This window comes from Pteropus medius, unplaced genomic scaffold (assembly GCF_902729225.1).
Source record: "Pteropus medius unplaced genomic scaffold, Ma_sr-lr_union100, whole genome shotgun sequence".
Lineage (NCBI taxonomy): Eukaryota > Metazoa > Chordata > Mammalia > Chiroptera > Pteropodidae > Pteropus > Pteropus medius.
In genome coordinates this window covers 9,081,770-9,101,292 of record NW_024347790.1, presented here as the reverse complement: position 1 = coordinate 9,101,292, position 19,523 = coordinate 9,081,770, and the positions used below count along the sequence as shown (strand labels likewise).

General features: G+C 40.9%; 1 protein-coding gene across 2 annotated transcripts in view; it reads left to right on the top strand.

Annotated features, from left to right (window-relative positions):
• The first annotated feature begins 2,228 nt into the window (after nucleotides 1-2,228).
• ARHGAP21 (Rho GTPase activating protein 21) overlaps nucleotides 2,229-19,523 on the top strand; it is a 120,069-nt gene continuing 102,774 nt past the window's right edge. For both annotated transcript variants that reach the window (XM_039877572.1, XM_039877569.1), the window contains exons 1-2: nucleotides 2,229-2,359; nucleotides 3,689-4,131. In XM_039877572.1, the coding sequence (XP_039733506.1) occupies nucleotides 4,054-4,131 (78 nt within the window). In that variant the 5' untranslated portion in view covers nucleotides 2,229-2,359; nucleotides 3,689-4,053. The remainder of the gene's footprint in view (nucleotides 2,360-3,688; nucleotides 4,132-19,523) is intronic.

Here is a 19,523-nt window from a genome sequence, read left to right as displayed (position 1 = left end):
ACATAAGTGATAATTTGTTCTAAGTCACATGGTGGAGCCAGACTGTAATCTTAATCCTTTGATCTATCTCTTATACAAATGTCTTTCTAGGTTATGTTAATTTTCCACAATTCCTAAAATGTGTTTTACCTCCTTTTCATGTCTCCTTCCATGGGGACATGAAATTTATATTTACTCTACCAAACTGAAAACCCTTTGAAAATCAACTTTTATAAAAATTTCCATTACAAAAATCTAAACCCTAGATGTCTTCAGCTGTTACTCAGTTTATGCCCTGCATGCACATTTGCATTTGTAAGGAGCTGTTTTGTGCTTAAAATTGTTTTTCTTTTCTAGACATATTCTGTAAGCCCACTAGAGGTCGGCTCCTTGAACCCTGCATTTCTATTCATTTCTTGTTAATTTACTCAACAGTATCTAGAACTGGATACTACTATAGCCCAGTGGGCTATTCAGTAAATTACCAACTGACTGGCAGGCATTCCCTCTAGTTTATTGTCTTTTTCTTCTTCTTTGTTATTAGCTGACTAGCTTTGTCAGGGGCTGTCAAGAACATGCAAGTTTCATGGTCATGTAAAAATAACTCAAAGTCTTTCCTCTAGTAGAGGCTGAGGATTTAGTTGTACATTCTAAATATCTGGCACCTTCCACTCTTAGGAAGATTTTAAAACTAAGGCACAGATATTCAGACTCCAAGGAGTGTTTTTGTTTTTGTTTTTGTTTCTCACCAAAAAACAGGACCCGAGGCGGCAGGCAGGGAGAGGGTAGGGAAAATGGGTGTGGGGTGGAGAGATGTCTCTAAATCTCAGGGGATAGTCTGGTTAGAAAGAAGAAAAAGGTAACCAGACCCCGTATCTTCTTGGTTTTGTTCCTTTTTTCCCCTCAGGACGGAGGTGGCAGCTGATCAGACACAATAGCTGGCAGTCCCCCGCCCGAGTGAGGATAAAAATGACCCTCAACAGCACCAGCAGGACTGGGAAAGGGAGGAGGAGTGTGTATGGGAGGGGCGAGGATGAGGGTAACAAGGTGACAAACGCCGCCGCCTCGGCGGGCTACTCCACTTCGACCCGCCGAGGATAGGAGCTGGTGAGCCACCCGGGATCCGGGGTGGGAGACAGAGGGGCGGTGGCATTTCCTACTGGGGGCGGGGCGGAGGGTGGAGGGAAGCCTGAGTCAGCACCCCCTGATTGGCTCGTGTTGTCTCGTCGCGTCTCCTGATTGGGCCATTTACAGCGGGAGATGTTAGGAGGCGCGGCGGGGCGGGACGAGCCGCCCCGGGTCTGGGGCCTGGCCCGGGAATTGGGTGCGGAGGAGCCGCGGTGGTTCGCGGAGTCCCGAGCTGCTGTGACCCGCAGGGTGGAGCAGCGCAGCCACCCTTCTTCCGTGCCCCCTGCAGCGCCGAAGTCGTTCCGATGCTCTGAAGATTTAAAAAGGGGGAAAATATTGAATGAATAACGCATTTCTGCGACCCCCTTACTCCGACACGAAAAGCTATTTTGCTGTGGGGCGAGAAAAGACACTCCCTTATCTTGAAGTTGCACCTCGCCTCGCTGCCTCTTTCCCCTCCCGCTGCAAAAAAAAAAAAAAAAAGGGCAAAAATTGACCAAGACGTGCCGTCCCCTATCCCCGCAGTCTGGGACCCGTGATCCCTCAATCTCGCACATGAGCTATATAATTGTCCCCCTCACTGGCCCTGACGCCGAGCACCAAGTCTCTTCTTCGTAAAAGCCCGGTTCCCCGCCGCTCCCGCTCACCGTTCGAGAGCTCGGAGAACGCGGGGAAGGTTTTGTGTGTGTGCCTAGTTTGGGGGGGGAAACAGAGGGGTGCGGGCGCGTGGGTCCCGAGACTCTTTGAGACGGAGGTGGCGAGCCCTCCCTCCCCCTTCTCCAGCCTTGGTTCCCGGGACCGTATTATTCAAGACAGAAAATATTCAGCCCCAGAGCCTCCCCTGGGGAGGGGAGGGGAAGGAGGTGGAGTGGGAGGAGGTGGATCCAGGGAGGAAGAAGCGAGAAATCCGCCCCCGGGAAACAGCTCGGCGCGGCTGCGGAGCGAGGCACTTCTGTCACTTGGCGATCGCGGGCGCCCGAGCGCGGCCCCGGCCCGGCCCGGCGAGGCGAGGGGAGAGTCCGGCGGCCGCCGCCCCGCCCCACGCCCTCCCGCGGCGGCCGAGAGCCCGGGGCCGGCCGGGGCAGGTCGCGGCGGTGCCTGGGAGCGGCTGGTCGGGGGCGGCGGCCTCGGAGCGCGGCGGCGGGCAGCGCCGGGTCGTCGTCCGGCTCGGACCGGCTCGCGCCGGGCGTGCGGGGCGCGCGGTCCTGGGGCCGGGCAGCTTCGTGCGGATCCACTCGCCCCGTTTCCTCCGGTGCGTGTCTGTTGCATTTTCCGCCGTAGCCGAGAGGGCGCAGCGCCCGCGGGCGGGTGCGGAGCCCGGCTCGTCGCGGGCTCCCTCCCTTTCCGCCACCTCCGGCCACCCTGCCCGGCCAGCGCGGGCGCCGGGCCGCGGGAGCCGGCGGTGGGCGCCGGGCGGGGGCCGCCGGGCCGCGCCCGCGTGTGTGAGCGAGGGAGGCCCGGCGGGAGGAGCGAAGGGCACAAAGGCCGGCGGCGGGCGCGGGGTCCGGCCGGCGGCCGTGGAGGAGGGGCGCCTCCCGGCCGCTCATGAATATTAACCGAGCCTGCGGCCTAGCGCGTCCGGGCCGGGCCCGCCGCCCGCCCGCGTCCCCGCTGCTGCTCCCCGCCGCGCCCAGCGGGCGAGAAGGGTGAGCCCCTCGCTTTTTGTCTTTCCCCCTGGGCTCCCCACACCATTTTTCAAAGTGCATGTTTAGGCCGCCCTTCTCAGGAGCTCCAGATCACCGACCCGCCTCTGGAAGGGGCGGGGGAAATCGGGGTAGGTGGGTGGTGGTTTTCTTTTTTCTATTTTATTTTTTTCCCTAGGTGGCCACAGGGAAAGGGAAAGATAGTGTCGAGTGGTAGTTTGGGGAGCCGCAACTAAATAAAAGTTGCTTGGGCTTCGGCTTCATTTAGGTGGCTCGGGAATCATGCCCCAGGGAGGGAGCTGCGCCCAAGTCCCTCCCGGCCCCGCGCCGTCCCCACCCAGCTCCGCCGCGGGCCAAGGAAAACAGACGCCTCCTCGGGGACACCGGCCGGGGCGCAAGGGCAGGCTGCGGGCGCCCGGAGCTGCTCAGCCGGCGCTGGCCGCGTCCGAGGCTGGCTTTTTGTTTTTATTTGGGGGGTGGGTGGGAAGGGAGCGAGGAGGGTTTTCGAAAAGTATTATCCCATTTCAGTCTCGTGGAAAGAAAACTTCCCTTAAGTGTACGTATCCGGGTGATGCGGAAGAACAGACACGCTCCTCTTCTGCCCAGAAAATGCATTAATTAAATGCACTTGAAAAGGGAATGGTTTTTCTTGGAGGTTGCAAAACAGACAGGCGTGTTTGACGCGACCATCGTGCAGTTCCGATGTTTCTTTTTTCTTGATCTATAGCTTTCTCTTTTCTGTCTTGTCTTGTCTGTCTCTGTCTGTATGTCTTTTCTTTTATACTGGAGGCTTATTCCATCTTTCATGCTTGTGGTTCTTCGGTATGGACCATATCATCTTTCTAGGTGTAGGAAGCGCGCACTTGGGCTAGACTTGTGGGCAAGGCTAAGGTCAGCGTCTGGAGAAAGTTCATGCCCTTTAACTTTTCCCTTTTCAGGAGCGATCTCGTTGGGAGCTGACGCTCGAGCCTTCACGACCCATTCAGATTCCTCTTGGACTCGCGAGGAAGGGGACTGCTTTCTGCATTCAGCCTCACTAGCTGCCAAGGAGACCTGTCTTTGTTTTTTGGAGTCTCTAGAAATGGACGAAGACGGTGCAGTCAGCTGAAGTCCGAAGAAATCATCAGGGCATTTTGCAGGGGTTTTATAAAAACATTCCTTCCCTGGCACGTTATTTGTCTCGCCAGCCCTGCCCCTCCTCGGAGCCTCGTGTGGAATTCTTCCCTTTTTGCTGTGTGGCGGCATTTCTACCCCCCAATGTGGACTCCAAAGGGGTGGTCCCTTCTTTGTAATTTGAAATGAAATGATGGCCACGCGTCGGACTGGTCTGCCGGAGGGAGATGGTGACACGCTCAAGGCCCGGGTGTCCCCTGCCTGTGAGGTAAGCACAGAGGCAGTATCTCCGGCCCCCTGTGGCCTGCGTGTGTGTGTGTGTGTGTGTGTAGGTGGTGGGTGGGTGGAGGGGGTGTGTCCTCTCAGTGGGGAGTCACTTTATACCGGCCTAAGAAGAGGCTTTGGGGGGCTTTGACCTGGTTGATGGGAGCACCCCAACCTGACTACTAGCAAGGTGAAGCCTCGCCCATTTTGTTTCCATTAACTGCCAGTGGTTCTTTTGCAAGAATGTTTCCTCACTTTGAAATGTCCCCAACTTGGTCACCTCTGAGCAGGGAATTCTTCCATTTCAGGAGGTTGGGAATACCGAAAGTCTGTTTTCCTTCAGTCTCCATCCTCCAGTATTCTTGGAGTCGGGCTGGTAAGGGGTGGCTTTGTGCATTTCGGATGTGCACACCCAAGGTTTCTCCCCGAGGTGATGGCAGCTGGTGTGCTTGTTGCACCTTGACCTTGGTCTCTCTTTGACACACCCATGGGTGTCCTAGCTGCTGCTCTGCTTTGGGCAAAAAAAAAAAAGTCTTTTCCCATGGCCAGGTTAGGCATAGCCTTGGAAAACTACAGAGATGTAATTCCAATTTCCTGAAAAATCTGCCTTTACTGTTCTTTTATGTAAGCTGTTTCACTGCTCAGAAGTCCGGTGAGCTGCTCTGGGGTGTCAGGTGGCTTGCACTGACTTCAGATCAGCAGTTTTGGAAGGCCCTAGAAGATTTTAAGCCAGACTTCCTGAAATTTTTTTGAGCAAACAGGACAGAAATCATAGAAAATCCATTGATTCGTGTCATGACACCCAAATGCCTTGTTGCCTCTCGTATCGTTTTTACTCCTTGTGTTTGGAGTTTACTTCTATAACAACTATATTGTGTTTAGTGTGTCGTCGATGGTATTTGTAATTTGCTCGCTATATGTACTGAGTATTGTTATCCATATAAAGTTTACTTTTGAGATGCTTATATTTTGATTCAAAGATTGTAGGTTACTCTAGGTAGCAGTAACATCCCCAAATGAGGCTGCACTTACATTCATTTTGTGCCTCATGTGAAATCTGAACTTAATGGTGATTGAAACAAAGTCTAGTTCTAAGCGTGTGTTTTGGCATTTTAATAAAAATGAATCCGGAGTTACGTTTTTGATTGTTAAGTATCCAGAGAAAATTGCATCATGCTTACTTCATAGCGGATTAGAAAGTATGCAGAAAAGAGAGGGGTAGGTACAGTACAATTTATTAGAACTATAGGTTTACAGTTAGAATCAATGTTTTACTTCTTGACACCTGTAAACACCTGCTTGCAGGTAAAAAAAAACGTGATTAAATGTAACACCACAATCCTCTGATCATGGTAAACCATAATCACTCCTTTGGAAGGCCTACCTACAACTTGGTGATTGCTTAATGTGTATTGTAGTTACATAATGATATGTATCTTGGTCCTAAAGCTTTATTTGTCACTGTTCTGGGAACACTTTAATTAGCATCCATTTGCATTATATTCGCAAGAACTAATGTTATTTGAATTTTTTTTTTTTGTCACTTAAGAGATGTCCTGAAACCAAGAATTTGTAATAGACACATCTCGTCCTTGGCTTACAAGGCAGTGTTTCCAGTTGCAAACTTGGCTTTTATTAACAATGACAGTTATGTATTTTTTTAAGGGCTGTGAAATTTGTTTTCATTTGAACCTTACTGCTGGCATGGCCATATTCTAGTTTGGAAACCAAGAAAATGCTATTGCCTGTATTTTGCTCATATGAAGACTATATACACACTTGAGTTTGTGTTAGACCATGAAATTTTTTTTTTTTTTTTAATATAGGTAGTTTGCTTGGATTGTATGTGGAATAGAAATAAAGAGGCTCTATGCTGTCAGACACTTTAAAATCTCAGAGTGAGGCATAAGGGGAATTTCTATAATTATTGTCTTTGTTTAGTTATCTGTTGTTGATGCTTCTAATGCACATTAAATCTTATGAATATTTATTAGTAATACAAAGAGAGTTGCCACAGGAATACTTTGGGTATCAACTTTAGATTGATAGATCTATCTAAGCCTTTGAACACTGCACTTAATTTTTGTGCATAATTCTATTAGAAGTATTACATTCTAGAGTAGTGCCGTCATTCTTTTAAAAAATTTAAAAACCAATAACTTCCTAAATGTATCATGTTTGAATAATACATTTGTGTTTTTACCTAATGAAGAGATGAGCATATATGTCATAATATTAATGCTGTTAATCAGCCAGAAAACAACTTTGTAGAACAGAAGAAATCCATGTAGTGACTTAATAGGAGTCTGTTTTATGCCTTATCTAATTACCTACCTCCACCTTCTATGAATTAGGTCTGTTGCTTTGTTGAAAAATAATCAGAAATTTCTTGTTCATCTTAAGAATTAGAATCTAATTGTGCTGATAAATGAATAATTGTAGGCACCACCCTCTGAGAATATATTGGAAGGTTAAAAAAACGAACAATAAAAATCCTTCGAATAAAGAATTGTGACAATCCAGTAGAATAGATCTTGGCATTATACAGCAGGGCGTCATATTGTGACAAATTTAGATACTTTGCACCCTTAAAGATGTATTTTTCAAAATTGGTTTCACTTACTTGAGCCAGATAAGTGTTGCGTGTGTGTGTGTGTGTGTGTGTGGTAGTGTGTGTGTGTGTGTGTGTTCTGATCTGTGAAGTGCTCTGACATCTACCCTTGAGTAATTTACCTCACAAAATCACTTTGTATAGACTGAATCCTCTGATATTCTCCTCTGTTTACTTGCCATATAGTATTCATGCTTTTAGGTTCAACTTGCTTTTACTTTATTCTTTTAGCCAAAGGTGAAAAAATTTTCCTCAGTTTTATAGACTACGTTTCCCTTTTCTAACATTTATTTCACTTTTTATCTGAAGTTTATAGTGTTGTCCAAGTGTTTAGCACTTTTACTATTATTGAAACACACATATTTACTAATGATAATTACCTTATTTCATCTTTTGCTTATTCACCTAGGATAAGATTATCCTATGACTAGAATATATTATAGCTGATGAAAAATATTAGTTGGTTGATTTTGGAATGTGTAAATAATAAAATAAGGTATTTTTCTGTATGCGAATTCATATGAAAATTCATAATTAGCTCTTTTTTCTTGATATACACTATACACTTTGCTTTTATCCCAGAATCCCTTGTTCCTTCTCAGGCTCTCTCTCCCTCCATATCTCTCCCTTTCACTCTTTCTTTTTTTTTAGGATTCTTCCTTCTCTGCTGCTCCTTTCATGTTGGTTTTAACCAGAGCCAGGCCTTCCCATTCCTCTATTCTTTTTTTTTTTTCCTCTCACTTTCTGGGTTTTATTTTACACTTTCCCATGGCTTTAATCTACATGCCTGTGATTCCAAATTTACAACTCTATTGCAGATTGTATAGCTGATCTCTAGACCTTTATAGCCAATTGTCTCTTTACCATTTTTTTTGGATAGCCCACAGGCATTTCAGACTCAACAAATTCTCCCCCTCCCCCTACCAGCAACCTTCCCCTCTTCCTGTGTTGCTTCTTCTAGTGAGTAGCACCACTATCTCTTCATTTGCCCAGGTCAAAAACTAGGTTATCATCTCTGGCTCGTTTCTCTCCTCCTTCCTCCAATCCAAAGTCCTGTTGAGTCCACATTCCAAATCCCACTGCCATTACCTGAGTTCAGATCAGCAGCAGCTCAGTGGTGAACCCCTGGCCAGGCTTCCTAACTAGTTTTCCAGTCACCCAGCCTTGTCCCCTTCCTGCTCTCTGTCCATGTCGTAGAGTGCTCCTCCTGCAATAGAAAGCTGATCATTGCATTCCCTTGCATAAAACAATTTTCTGGCTCTCCATTGCCTTTGGAATAAAGCTCAAACTCTTGAGGAGTCTTAAAGGACAGTGATAGCCCATATCCTGCTCATCTGTTTCCTCTTTCTCTGCATCCTATACGGAACTGCTTTCAGCTCCCCTGGAGCATCACTGTGTCTCTTCACTTGAGCTCCTTATAAATGGCCCTTACAAATGCAGTTTTCCTCCACCCTTCCTTCAGTCTCCCCACCTCCACCTCCACCTCCACCCCTCTATGGCTGATTTTTACTCATCCTTCTGATCTTTGCTTCAACATTACTTTCCCAGGAAAGCCTTCACTGACTCTCCTGGCTAGTACTGAATTAGCTGCCCTAGTGCATTATCCCCAAACACCCTGTACCTTATTGGGAATAGCACTTAAACATTTATTTGTCTGTGTTCTCCTGGATTACAAGCTCCATAAGGACAGGGACCATGTATTTCTACAGCGTGTGGCACATAGTAGGTGCTCAATAAATATTTGTTGAATGAACGAATGGATATGCAGGAAAGGCCTTAATTTTAAATAAATGTTCACTTAGATTCCTGTGCACTACTCTTGGTTACCCTCCTGCCTCAGTGTCCCTCCTTCTCAGTCTCTGAAGCGTCCTCAGCTTCCTGACCTGCTAAATTTTCAGATGCTTCAGGGCTCAGACTGACCCTCTTTTCCTCTTGTTGAACTCAGTTTCATGGTTTTCAAAATCAGGCATAAACTGATAATTCATCCATGTATATATATATATATATATATATGTATATATATATATATACACACACACACACACACACATACACACATATACACATAAATGTGTGTGTGTGTGTATTTCCAACCTAACCTATCCTTTGAATTCACATTCCTATATCCAACTGACCTGACCAGTCATGCTCCACCTGGATATTAAATAGGCATATCCAAAACCAGATTCCTGATTGTCCACATCCACTCCCCCGGCTCACCTTCCCAGTTTGCTCCTTCTACCCTTGTCGTCATCTTAAGCAATAATAATCCCACCCTTCCAGGCCAGGCATCTGGGAGTGATCTTTGATCTCTCTTTCTTTTCTCAGACCTGACCTGCAAATCTGATTGACTGGTCTCTCAGCTTCAGTCCCACCCAGCCTAGACTCCGTTCTCCACCCAGTAATCAGAGTGGACCTTTTATACAACAGATCAGGTCACCCCTTTGCTCACATTCCTCTAATGGATTCTCGTTTCTCTCGGGATGAAAGCCGAAGTTCTGACAAGGGCCTACAAAGCCCTGGACGGTCCACCCTCCCCTATCCCTGATCTCACCCCTCGGTGCTCTCACCCTCCTCACTCCATACTAGCCATTTTGGACTCTTGCTCTTGTGCCTACACGCCGTACATGCCATTCCCCAGAGCCTTCCCACATGCAACCCTGTCCTTGGAGTACTCGTCCCCCGAGGTGTCCTCACAGCTTGCTTCCTTCTCTGCTTCAGATTTTGCTTAGAGCTCACCCGCTGGGTGAAGCCTTTGCTGACCATTCTGTTCATTGACCACGTTTCCCCTGCTCTTATGAGAAGACCTGCCTTCCTTCCTTGCTTTATTTTTCTCCCTGTCACATGATCTCCATCTGACATGCTTATCCCCATTTTGCTTATTTATTTGGACAGCTAATGTATCTAGAATGCATTAAGTGCAGTTTGTCTGTTTTGTTCACATTGTGTTTCTTATGCCCAGAAGAGTACTTAGCAAGTTGTAGGCCCTCGGATATGAAGACTAAGAATCATTCTAAAATATTATTGAGTTTGCATCTAGATAAGGAATATATGAATACTTAATTTAGATTATACAAAAATGTGTAGAGTATGAAGTGTATGTTCTTCCTTAAACCCTCATTTCTGTTAGAACTGCCTCTAACAATTTTGGAGCCTTTTTTCTTTGCATGTTTCTTACCTTTGGGAAGCTGGTAACCAGGTAACAGTAACCAAGGCAGTGTGTAGTACAAACGTATGAAATAATTTTTACTAAGAGGTAAGATAATAGTAATTAACAGACTAGTGGATGGGGAATCAGACTGATGGAGAAACTTTAGAAAGATACATTTGTATCGATAGTGGTTTTTTTTTTTCCTTAAAATGAATGGCTAGTATATGAGTGTTCCTTATTAAATTTTTTATTTTTTAAATATAAACTTCATAGTAAGCTAAAAATGATCACAACATTGACTATGACAAAATGTAATGATTGTTAATTATGGATGTTGAGAATTTCGGGATTATGTCAGTTTCGTATTTTTTCTTTTTTGTTTAATTCCAAAACTACAATAAAAATACACCATTTACAGATTTTAAAAATAGGTAATTTTTTTTTACCAGTCTGGTGAAAATCTGGTTTGTAGAAGTAATGATGCTTAAAACAATGCTTAAAACACTTTTGAAAAGGATACACGCTACTAAAAACAATACTTAAACATTTTCTTAAAAGCATATGTTTTCTTCAGTGGAGGTCTAGGATTTATTCTGGGCCAGTTCTAGTACAATATAATGTAACACTATCATTAAAAATGTTTTTTTACTGGCATTTAATTTTAAACGTGTATTCATTCCTTCATGTACCTGAATCTGTCAGAATACCATTGAATGTCAAAAGCTTTATGCTGCAAGTAAAGATTAAAGACAGAGTCTGTTGGAATTAAGAAGAACAGCAGTGCCAGCAGCAGGTATCATTAAATGCCATTTCAGCAGAAGTCTGGGTTTGAATGTATGGAGTGGGACCTATCACTAGGTAAGGGCCATCAATAAAATGAGTCCCCAGGTCCAAAGGAAATTTCTCCATGCATTGTTAGTGTTCCAAAGCATTCATTTCTTCCAAGTTAAACATGTGATGAAGTCCTTGTTCCTTGATTATGTAATCTCTGATCCTTTCTTCATTTCTTTGGTTATGACCAGGCCAAATAATCTAGTACAGAAGTGAGATTCAGTTTCTTTTGTTCTTTGCTTTGTGAAGAGACCTGTCATCTTATTATGTTTAACAATATGCCGATTTAAGTATGAGCACTGCTAGTGTTGATAAAGATGCACAGATGCTGTTATTGAAAGCAGTTATTTTCTGTTGCAGAAAGACCATATGGTAGGCACTTGTTTTTCTTTCTGGTTGATGTGATTAGATTAGTAAAACGAAAGGTTGGTTATTGGACTTAAAGATTGTCTGAGTATTTATCTAATTTTAATTGACCATAAGGAATTAAATATGCTAAAATAGTAAGAGCCTTCTGTATATTCTGTTGGTTTGAAGTAGGAAGACATCTTCACTCAAAAGCTCAACTTTGGATCGCTTCCACCAAAAATAGTTTTTTAGTTTAGGTTGTCATATTAAAAATAATGAGTATTGTGCAAATTATTTCACAATAAAATCTGGAAGATTGCCTTTTGTACCTCTAAAATAATCTGAAAGAGAAATGGATAGACTGTACTGTAATTGAAGAAACTCAATATGACGAAAATTGTTTTTTCTAAGTCCTCTTTTTTCTAGTCATTAATATGTAAAAAAATCCACTGTGTAGATTTGTGACTAAGAGGTAGATTTAGAACCCAAATTTAATATTTCTGAATATTCATCTATTATCGGGAAAATTTTTAGACAGACCAGAACTATTACTATCAAAAAAAAAAAAAAAAAAACGGCAGGTTGAAGTTTATTTACTTTTCCTTAGGCGGACTCACTGCTGTTGCGTTTTCTATTTGATATTGGCATGTTCTTGATTCAGAATTGGTTGCTTATTGCCTTTTCCCCTTGTCGCCCATCTCTGTCCTTAAGAGATATCTGGGCATTTGTGAGTAATGATGTGTGTGCAGTGTTGCTTCTGATCCCACACTTTCTTTTTCCTCCTTATATAATGAAGTGAAGACATAGTCTGTTGACTTCTTCTCTTTGTTCACTGCAGTAGTCTTGACAGGATCTTACATGCTTAAGAACATTTTGATTTTCTCCTGACAGTGTGGAGTGTATCCTTAAATATCAGTAGCTAGAATGATTACATTTCTATTGGATATGTCTTAGCTACTATGATCTTGAGATATCTAGACATCTTTAATCCCCAGTATTTTCCTAATAAATAAGGATTCTATGTTTAAAAGAACTTGTATTAGCTTGATCAATGCAACCTACTTTCTCTGGGTTCTGCATATTGGCTTCTGGGAACTTATTTCATACCCAGTGAATATGAGAAGAGGTATTTGCTCTGGACACCCAGTTTCAATCAGATCTTTTTCATAATGCTTTTAGGAAACTATTTCCAATTTACTTTTTCTTCATTTAATAATATAAGCACCCTTCTTTGCCCATAAGGAGGATGGAGATCGATCAATCTATCTCTCTTTACAAAATTGATGAGATATATATCAACTTTGTAAAAGGATGAAAGAAGAAACTCTTAAAACACTGTACAGAGATATTTTCAAAGATTGTAATTTGGAAAAGATTAATTTTGTATGCTTTGAAGGGCAGAACTAGGATCGGTGGATAGATAGGCATGTCCTTTGCAGAAGCAGGACGACCTTCGGTTAGGGGATTACAGTGTGGATGCTTGCTTCCGTAGGACTTTAAGTCGAGCAAATCTGGGTGATCGTTAGAATCAGAATCACTTGGACAACTTTTAAAACTATAGATTCTTGTCCCCCCAGTGAAGCTAAGGAATCAGAACAGAATCTCTGGGAGTGCGACCCCAAAATCTTAACTTTAAAAAAGGTCCCCTGGTTACCTTCCAAGTTTAAGAACAACAGAACTAAATGACATTCATAGCTCCTCCCAAAGTTTAAATTCTTATAGTACCCTGATTTTGGAATTCTGACCAAATTCAAATCAGTATAAAGAAAACAGGCAAAAATATGAAGAGAAAATTTAAATGATCTTGTATGAACCAAGATCAAAATTATTTTCTTCTATTTGTAATCAGATATGTCTCTACACGTCATTAGTTTTCCAGATAATATCCTTTTCAAATAAAATAAATTTTATGTCAAAAGAGCACCTTAAAATTGAAGTGGTAGGTGTTCCACCTTTTTGTATCTATGTTATACTTTAATCGAGAGTTAAAAATTTTAAAGCGATAGAACTCTTTGGTTATAATGAAGTAATTGTTACTTTTTAGCTGTATTATAAAAGTAATTGTTTCATATCACTTTATGCAAATAAGGTAAAGTAATTTCTCTTGTGGATCTCATCATTATTTGTTCATATTAACTATCAGGAATAGGAAAAGTTACAATGGAAGAAAAAAAATATTGCTCTTTACCTGAGTACACATTGTGAAGTTTCAGAAGTTGTTCTAACATAAATAATAATAAATTAATCATTAACAAAAGAATTCTCTCTGCACAACCTTCTTCTTTTAACATCAGCAACTCTTCTGTCTGTTCACTGAATCAGTCTTGTCTTTCAGTCTCACTGATTATGAGAGGCATTGGCTAAGACAATGCAAATACAATGTAAACTAATTACAGAGTCCGACTACCAGTTCTGCAATAAAAGCAGGATTTCTTGACGTCAGTGAGAGTGATGTTGGAGAAGGAGCAAAGCTACTAACAAAGAGGATCTGGCAGAGGGAGACCAGTGAACAAATGAAGAAAACATAATCAAGGTCGATAGGCATCTTGAAAGAGAATGATTTGAATTCGGAGGATTAAGTGAAGCTTTTGAGAAAACCGATGTCCTTGAATGTGATTGCATGTATGGGGATGTGTTTCTTTTCTTCTGGGAAGCGATGTTTGGTTTGGACCCCAGTGATGGTGCCACTAAGAGTTAATAGAAAATGCTAGCTTCTCCTGTTGGCTTTGAAATAAAGCTGTTTAAACAGATGTACGGGAGGAGCTTCTTGAAAGGTTCTACTGTTATAATAGTTTTTAGATGCCCAAATATTTCAGAGTTCTGAATATGTTAGATGCCTTGGTTTATATTTTTTTAAATTCCTTTATTGAGGTCTGATTGACATGTAAAGAGCTATACATATTTAATGTATAAAACTCTTTATGAGTTTGGGATAAAGTATATACCTACGAAACCATCCCTACCTCAAGACCATAAACATATCCAGCACCTCCCAGGGTTTCGTCCCGCCCTCTTTATTGTTACTGTTTGTTGTTATTGTTATTATTTTATGGTAAACACACAACATAAGATCTATGCCCTTAGCGGATTTTAAGTATACAATATGGTGGTGTTAGCTACAGGCACTATGCTGTATAGTAGGTCTCCAAAACTCATTAGTCTTGTAGAACTGAAACTTTGTACCCTTTGACCATCACCTCTCCAATTCCCTCACTCCTCCTTAGCTCCTGGCAATGTACTCTCTCTGCTTCCATGAGTTTGACGATTTTAGATTACACATATAAATTAGATCTTAGAGTATTTTGTCTCTCTGTGTCTGGCCGATTTCATTTAGCATAACGCCTTCCAGGTCCATCTATGCTGTTGTAAATGGCAGGATTTCCTTCTTTTTTAAGGCCGAATAATATTCTCTTCAGGGTCCTGATTTCGATTCCTCTGTATAAGTACCCAGAAGTGGGATTGCTTGATCATATGATAGTTCTGTTTTTTATTTTTGAGGAACTTCTATGTAATGGCTGCAACCAGTTTATGTTCCCACTAACAGTGTGCCCGGGGTTGCCTTTTCTCCACATCTTCGCTAGCACTTACTGTCTTTTGGTTGTTAATAATAGCCATTCTAAGAGGGCGAGGTAATATGTCATCATGGTTTTGGTTTGCATTTCCTAGATGATTAGTGAGGTTGAGCACTTTCTTGTATAACTGTCGGTTAACTGTCTTCTTTGTAGAAATGTCTATTAGGGTCTTTGACCATTTTTAAATCGTGTTATTTATTTATTTGTTTGTTTGTTAGCTGCCTTCATTTCTGACTCTCACTAGTCTTTGCTGTCTAAAAGCACTAACCGTGCGGTAGCCAAATGTGCAGTAGATTAAAAATCCTACAAGTAGGAATAGTTACAATTACACTATGGACTCAGTGGGGGAGAGAGACCGTAACACTACAGTCTCCTGGGGGTGGTGTGAGCCCACAAGATTTCCCAGCTTAGGATATTGATAGACTCTCATAGCCTGTGGCCCCTAGAACTTCATCGCTCTAAACAAGGCATGATGCTCATTCTCTTTAGTTTAGGAGAAGAACTTGGAAAAGATCACTTTTTTCCCCCTGTTTAATCCTGTCTACTATTGCTACTCTTGGCTGTCTTTTTATTTGACTACCATCATCTTTTTATCTAACTTTTGAACAAGTTACTGAAACATTGTGTTTGGATTAAGTGGGATCTCTAGGGAAAAGGTAGGCAGATATTTAATATATATATTTAATATACATATTTAATATATATATATATATATATTCAGGAAGCATAAGGATACCCAAAAACATGGCATAAGAAGTGAATACTACTTAATTTTTTCAAACTACAGTGAAATGTTTGGCATATTTTTGTCAGGAAGAAAGTATGTGTTTTTGTTTGTTTGTTTGTTTGTTTTTTAGTTGGCTTTGAATTGACAGCATACCAGTTAGGGATTCTATATTAGTCTCTGAAAGAGATTTCAAACTTTAGAAATCTGTTGTGATTAACTAAGAGGGAAAAGATTAAATGCTAATATCAGGAATAAAAAAGAGGACATCATTCAGAGCCTACAGACATTAAAGAGATTCAAAGGGAACATTATAAGCAACTTTATGCCAGTGGATTTGACAACTTGCGTGAAATGAGAAATTTATGTGTAAGGATTCTGATACCAATTAGATTTTCAGGTCCCCACACCAAGCAATTCTCCAGCAGCAGCTGGGTGTCCTGCAATTCAGCTCGGTTCTGACACTGTCTGTGCAGAGCACCAGAGCGTCACGGCGTTAGATCCTGCAGGCTAAAGGCTCGGTCCTGTGAGACCTACCTGCCTCCACATCAGTTACAGTCACAGGTCCTGATAGTCACCTGTGCTCCTGACCTACTGGTGGAAGATTGGCGGTTCCAACAACATCCTTCTTGGGTTCGATTACTTTGCTAGAACGGTACACAGAACTCAGAGAAACATGTTACTTACTAGGTTACTTGTTTATTATAAAAGAATATAACTCAAGAACAGGCAGGTGCATAAAACAAGATATGGGGAAAATGTGCGGAGCTTCCACACTCTCTTCAGGCCTTTGCTCTTCCTGACTCTGTGCATATTCACCAACCCCATCCTTTGGTGTGGTCCACAAGTTACCTTATTAACATAACAAGACACCTTTCTTGTTCTCATCACTTAGGAAATTCCAAAGATTTTAGGAGTTCTGTGCTAGAAATGGGGACAAAGACCAAACGTGTATGTATTATAAATCACAATATCACATCTTGAGAAATATAAATGACCAAAACTGCTGCAAGGAGAAATTAAAAAAAAAAAAAATCTGACTAGTGCCATATGTGTTAAAGAAGTTGACAAGATAACTCTAGATCCAGATGGTGACATTGATATATGTTATCAAGTGTTTAAGGAGGAAGTCATACCAATTCTATACAGACTCAAAAAACAGAGGTAGAAGGACCACGTCCCATCTCGTTTTTTATGAGGCCAGCGTAAGCCTGATAACAACCAGGCGAGAATGTTATAAGAAAAGGAATTCAGACCAATAACCTTTATGGCTGTAGATGTAAAAATCCTTAACAAAATGTTAGCAAATCAAATCTAGCAGTATATGAAAAGGATAACATATCATGATTAAAGTTGGAGTTATCCCAGGAATGAAAGACTAGTTTTAACATTTTAACATATTAACAGTTTAACATGTTAACAGAATGAAGGAGAAAATTCATATGATCATCTCAGTAGATACAGAGAAAGCATTTGACAAGATTTAACACACAGTCACGTAAAAACTCTTAGAAAACTGGGAATATAAGGAAACTTAACCCAATTTGATAAAGGGGGATCTATGACAAAACCTATAGCTATTGTTCTTGGTGAAATATTGAATACTGCTAAGGTCAGGAACGGGGCAAGGATGTCTGCCCTCGACATAGCTATTCACCATTACCGGGAGGCCCTACTTAATGAAATAAGTCAAGAAAAAGAAATAAAAGGAAGGAAGGAAAAAACATTTTTTTTTCCAGGCATGATTGTGCATTTGGAAAATTGTAAGGAATCTACCAAAAACACTTATTAGAACTAATAAATAAAATTTGCAAGGTCTCAGGATATAAGGATACAAAATTACTATATAAATGTTAGTATATTTCTATATACTAACAAAAAGTAATTGGAAAATGAAATAAAAAATAATAGCGTTATTGTTTTAATATTTTAAAGACAACCTAAATAAACTGAGATATACAATGTTTATGGATCAGAAGACTCAGTATTGTTAAGATGTGTCTTAGCCACAAATTGCAATCTACTTCAGTCCTAACTAAAATTCCAATGGGCTGTTTTAATTTTTTTTTTTTTTTGTTAGAAATAGACAAACTGATTCTAAAGTTTATATGGAAATGTGAAGGACATAGAGTAGCCAAAACAAGTTTGAAAAAGGACAAAGTTTGGAGGACTCACACTGCTATTTTATAATTCTTATTCAAAAGTTCAAAAATCAAGATGGTATAGAATTGGTATAATGATCGATGTATAAAACAATGAAAGAGAGAAAAGAGTTGGGAGAGATGTCTATTGGGGTGAATTCCAGCAGTGCTGGAACAAGTAGCTATCCATATGGACAGAAATGAACATTCATCATTCCCTTACATCATCACAGAGAAAAGTTAGCCCCAGACAGATCACCGAAGTAGATGTAAAAGCTAAGACACTAAAACTTCTAGTCAGGAACAAACTATGCATGGCTTTAGGGTAGACGAAGATTTCTGAGACAGAACACAAAAAACACCAGCCAGAAAAGAAAAAAAAAAGATAAATTAGACTTATCAAAATTAAAAGCTTTGTTCTTTGTAAACACCATTAAGATAGTGAAAAAATCAAGCTATAGATGGGGAGAAAATATTTGTAAAACATATATCTGACCAAGGACTTGCATCCAGTATATATAAAGAACCCAAAGATGACAATTCTAGAGTGGAATTTTAAAGGACATGTAGAGGTCTCTGAAGCAGGGGGTGGTAGCATGTTTCAGGCAAAAAGAACAATATGGCCAAGGCGAAGTGTGAGAGAATGATTACGAAAAAAAACACCAAAATTAAGGAAGAAAAGTCATATTAAAATAAACACTTTCTAATAAAACACTTGCAAAGGCTGATATGGTTGTTAAAGAGCTGTATAGTTTGTACTTCTTTTTTTTGCCCGAAAATATACATATCAAAAGTTATTTAATAATCCTTTAGTGATTTGATTTCTAGTGTGCAATATGAATCTATTTGTCTTTAGTTTTGAGTGTCACAGCCTTTAAATATTCATTATTCTTTTTATACTTTAGATATATATGGTATTGACATTTACTAGCCTTAATATTTATTTAATTTTAATATACAGTGTGTAATTGCTAGGCTGTAATGTCTGTTTCCTGGAAACATACAGTGAAATAAAGTAGACTTTAGATAATTTTTTAGGATTTTAAGAGGGAATAATGAATCTTTATTAAGTGCCTTACCTCATTTCACTGAGGTATGCACTATTATATTCATTTTAACGACATAGAAACTGAGGTATGAGAGTTAATCAGCTCAACCAAGGTTACACAGCCAGAAGTGGAGGATAGAAATTTAATGGACAGAGTGTTGACTTGACCATAATAGCTTTAATAGAAGGAATAAAAAACTCCAGTGAGAAAATCTTTACTTCGATCTAGATTTATTGGTTTCACATAGATGGAAATAGTTTATGTTCGATTACCTAAGTGGTAAACAGTTTAATGGCAAATTAATAGACAGCTTGAAAATTTTGTCAATTTTTATGTATTGTGTCTCTTGGCAAACTAGGAAACTCGATGTCTTGATGCCTTTAAAGTGTCAATTTATGGTATGCAAATGACTGTGAAATCTTCTGTAGCCTTCAATGTGTTAACATTAGTGAGCAAAAGCCATATGCTGTTTATTGTCTTAGAATTGGTCCTTAAGACTAAGATTTGGGAGATAACTTTCTCTAGGTGTCTTAAGCTGTAGATTATTTCTCTAGGGTAGTAGGTCAATCATATTTTAAATGCTTTTCTGAAGAAAGTTTGCAGTTCATTTAAAGCTGAGCGACTGTAACAGGCTTTAAAGTACACATACTTCTTCCATATAATGCCTCACCGTCCGACATGTAACATTTATTCAAAGCAAGTGGCAGATCCATTGTCCCCAGAATATATACATGAAGTCTGAAGTGTTTTCTTGTTTCTTCATGTCCATTTCACCTGAAATGCCTTTCCCCTGGCTTGTCATTTATATAAATCTCAAACCTAAAAGTCTGGCTCCGATTTTACCTGCGTGTAAAGCTTTCCCCGACTTTAGTGACACCAGGTAGGAAAGCCATTCCCAGTCCCAGGGTAGATGGTCTAGATTCCTGAGATCTTTCCCGATTCGTTCTTTTCTTCTGGACTCCCTCTTTC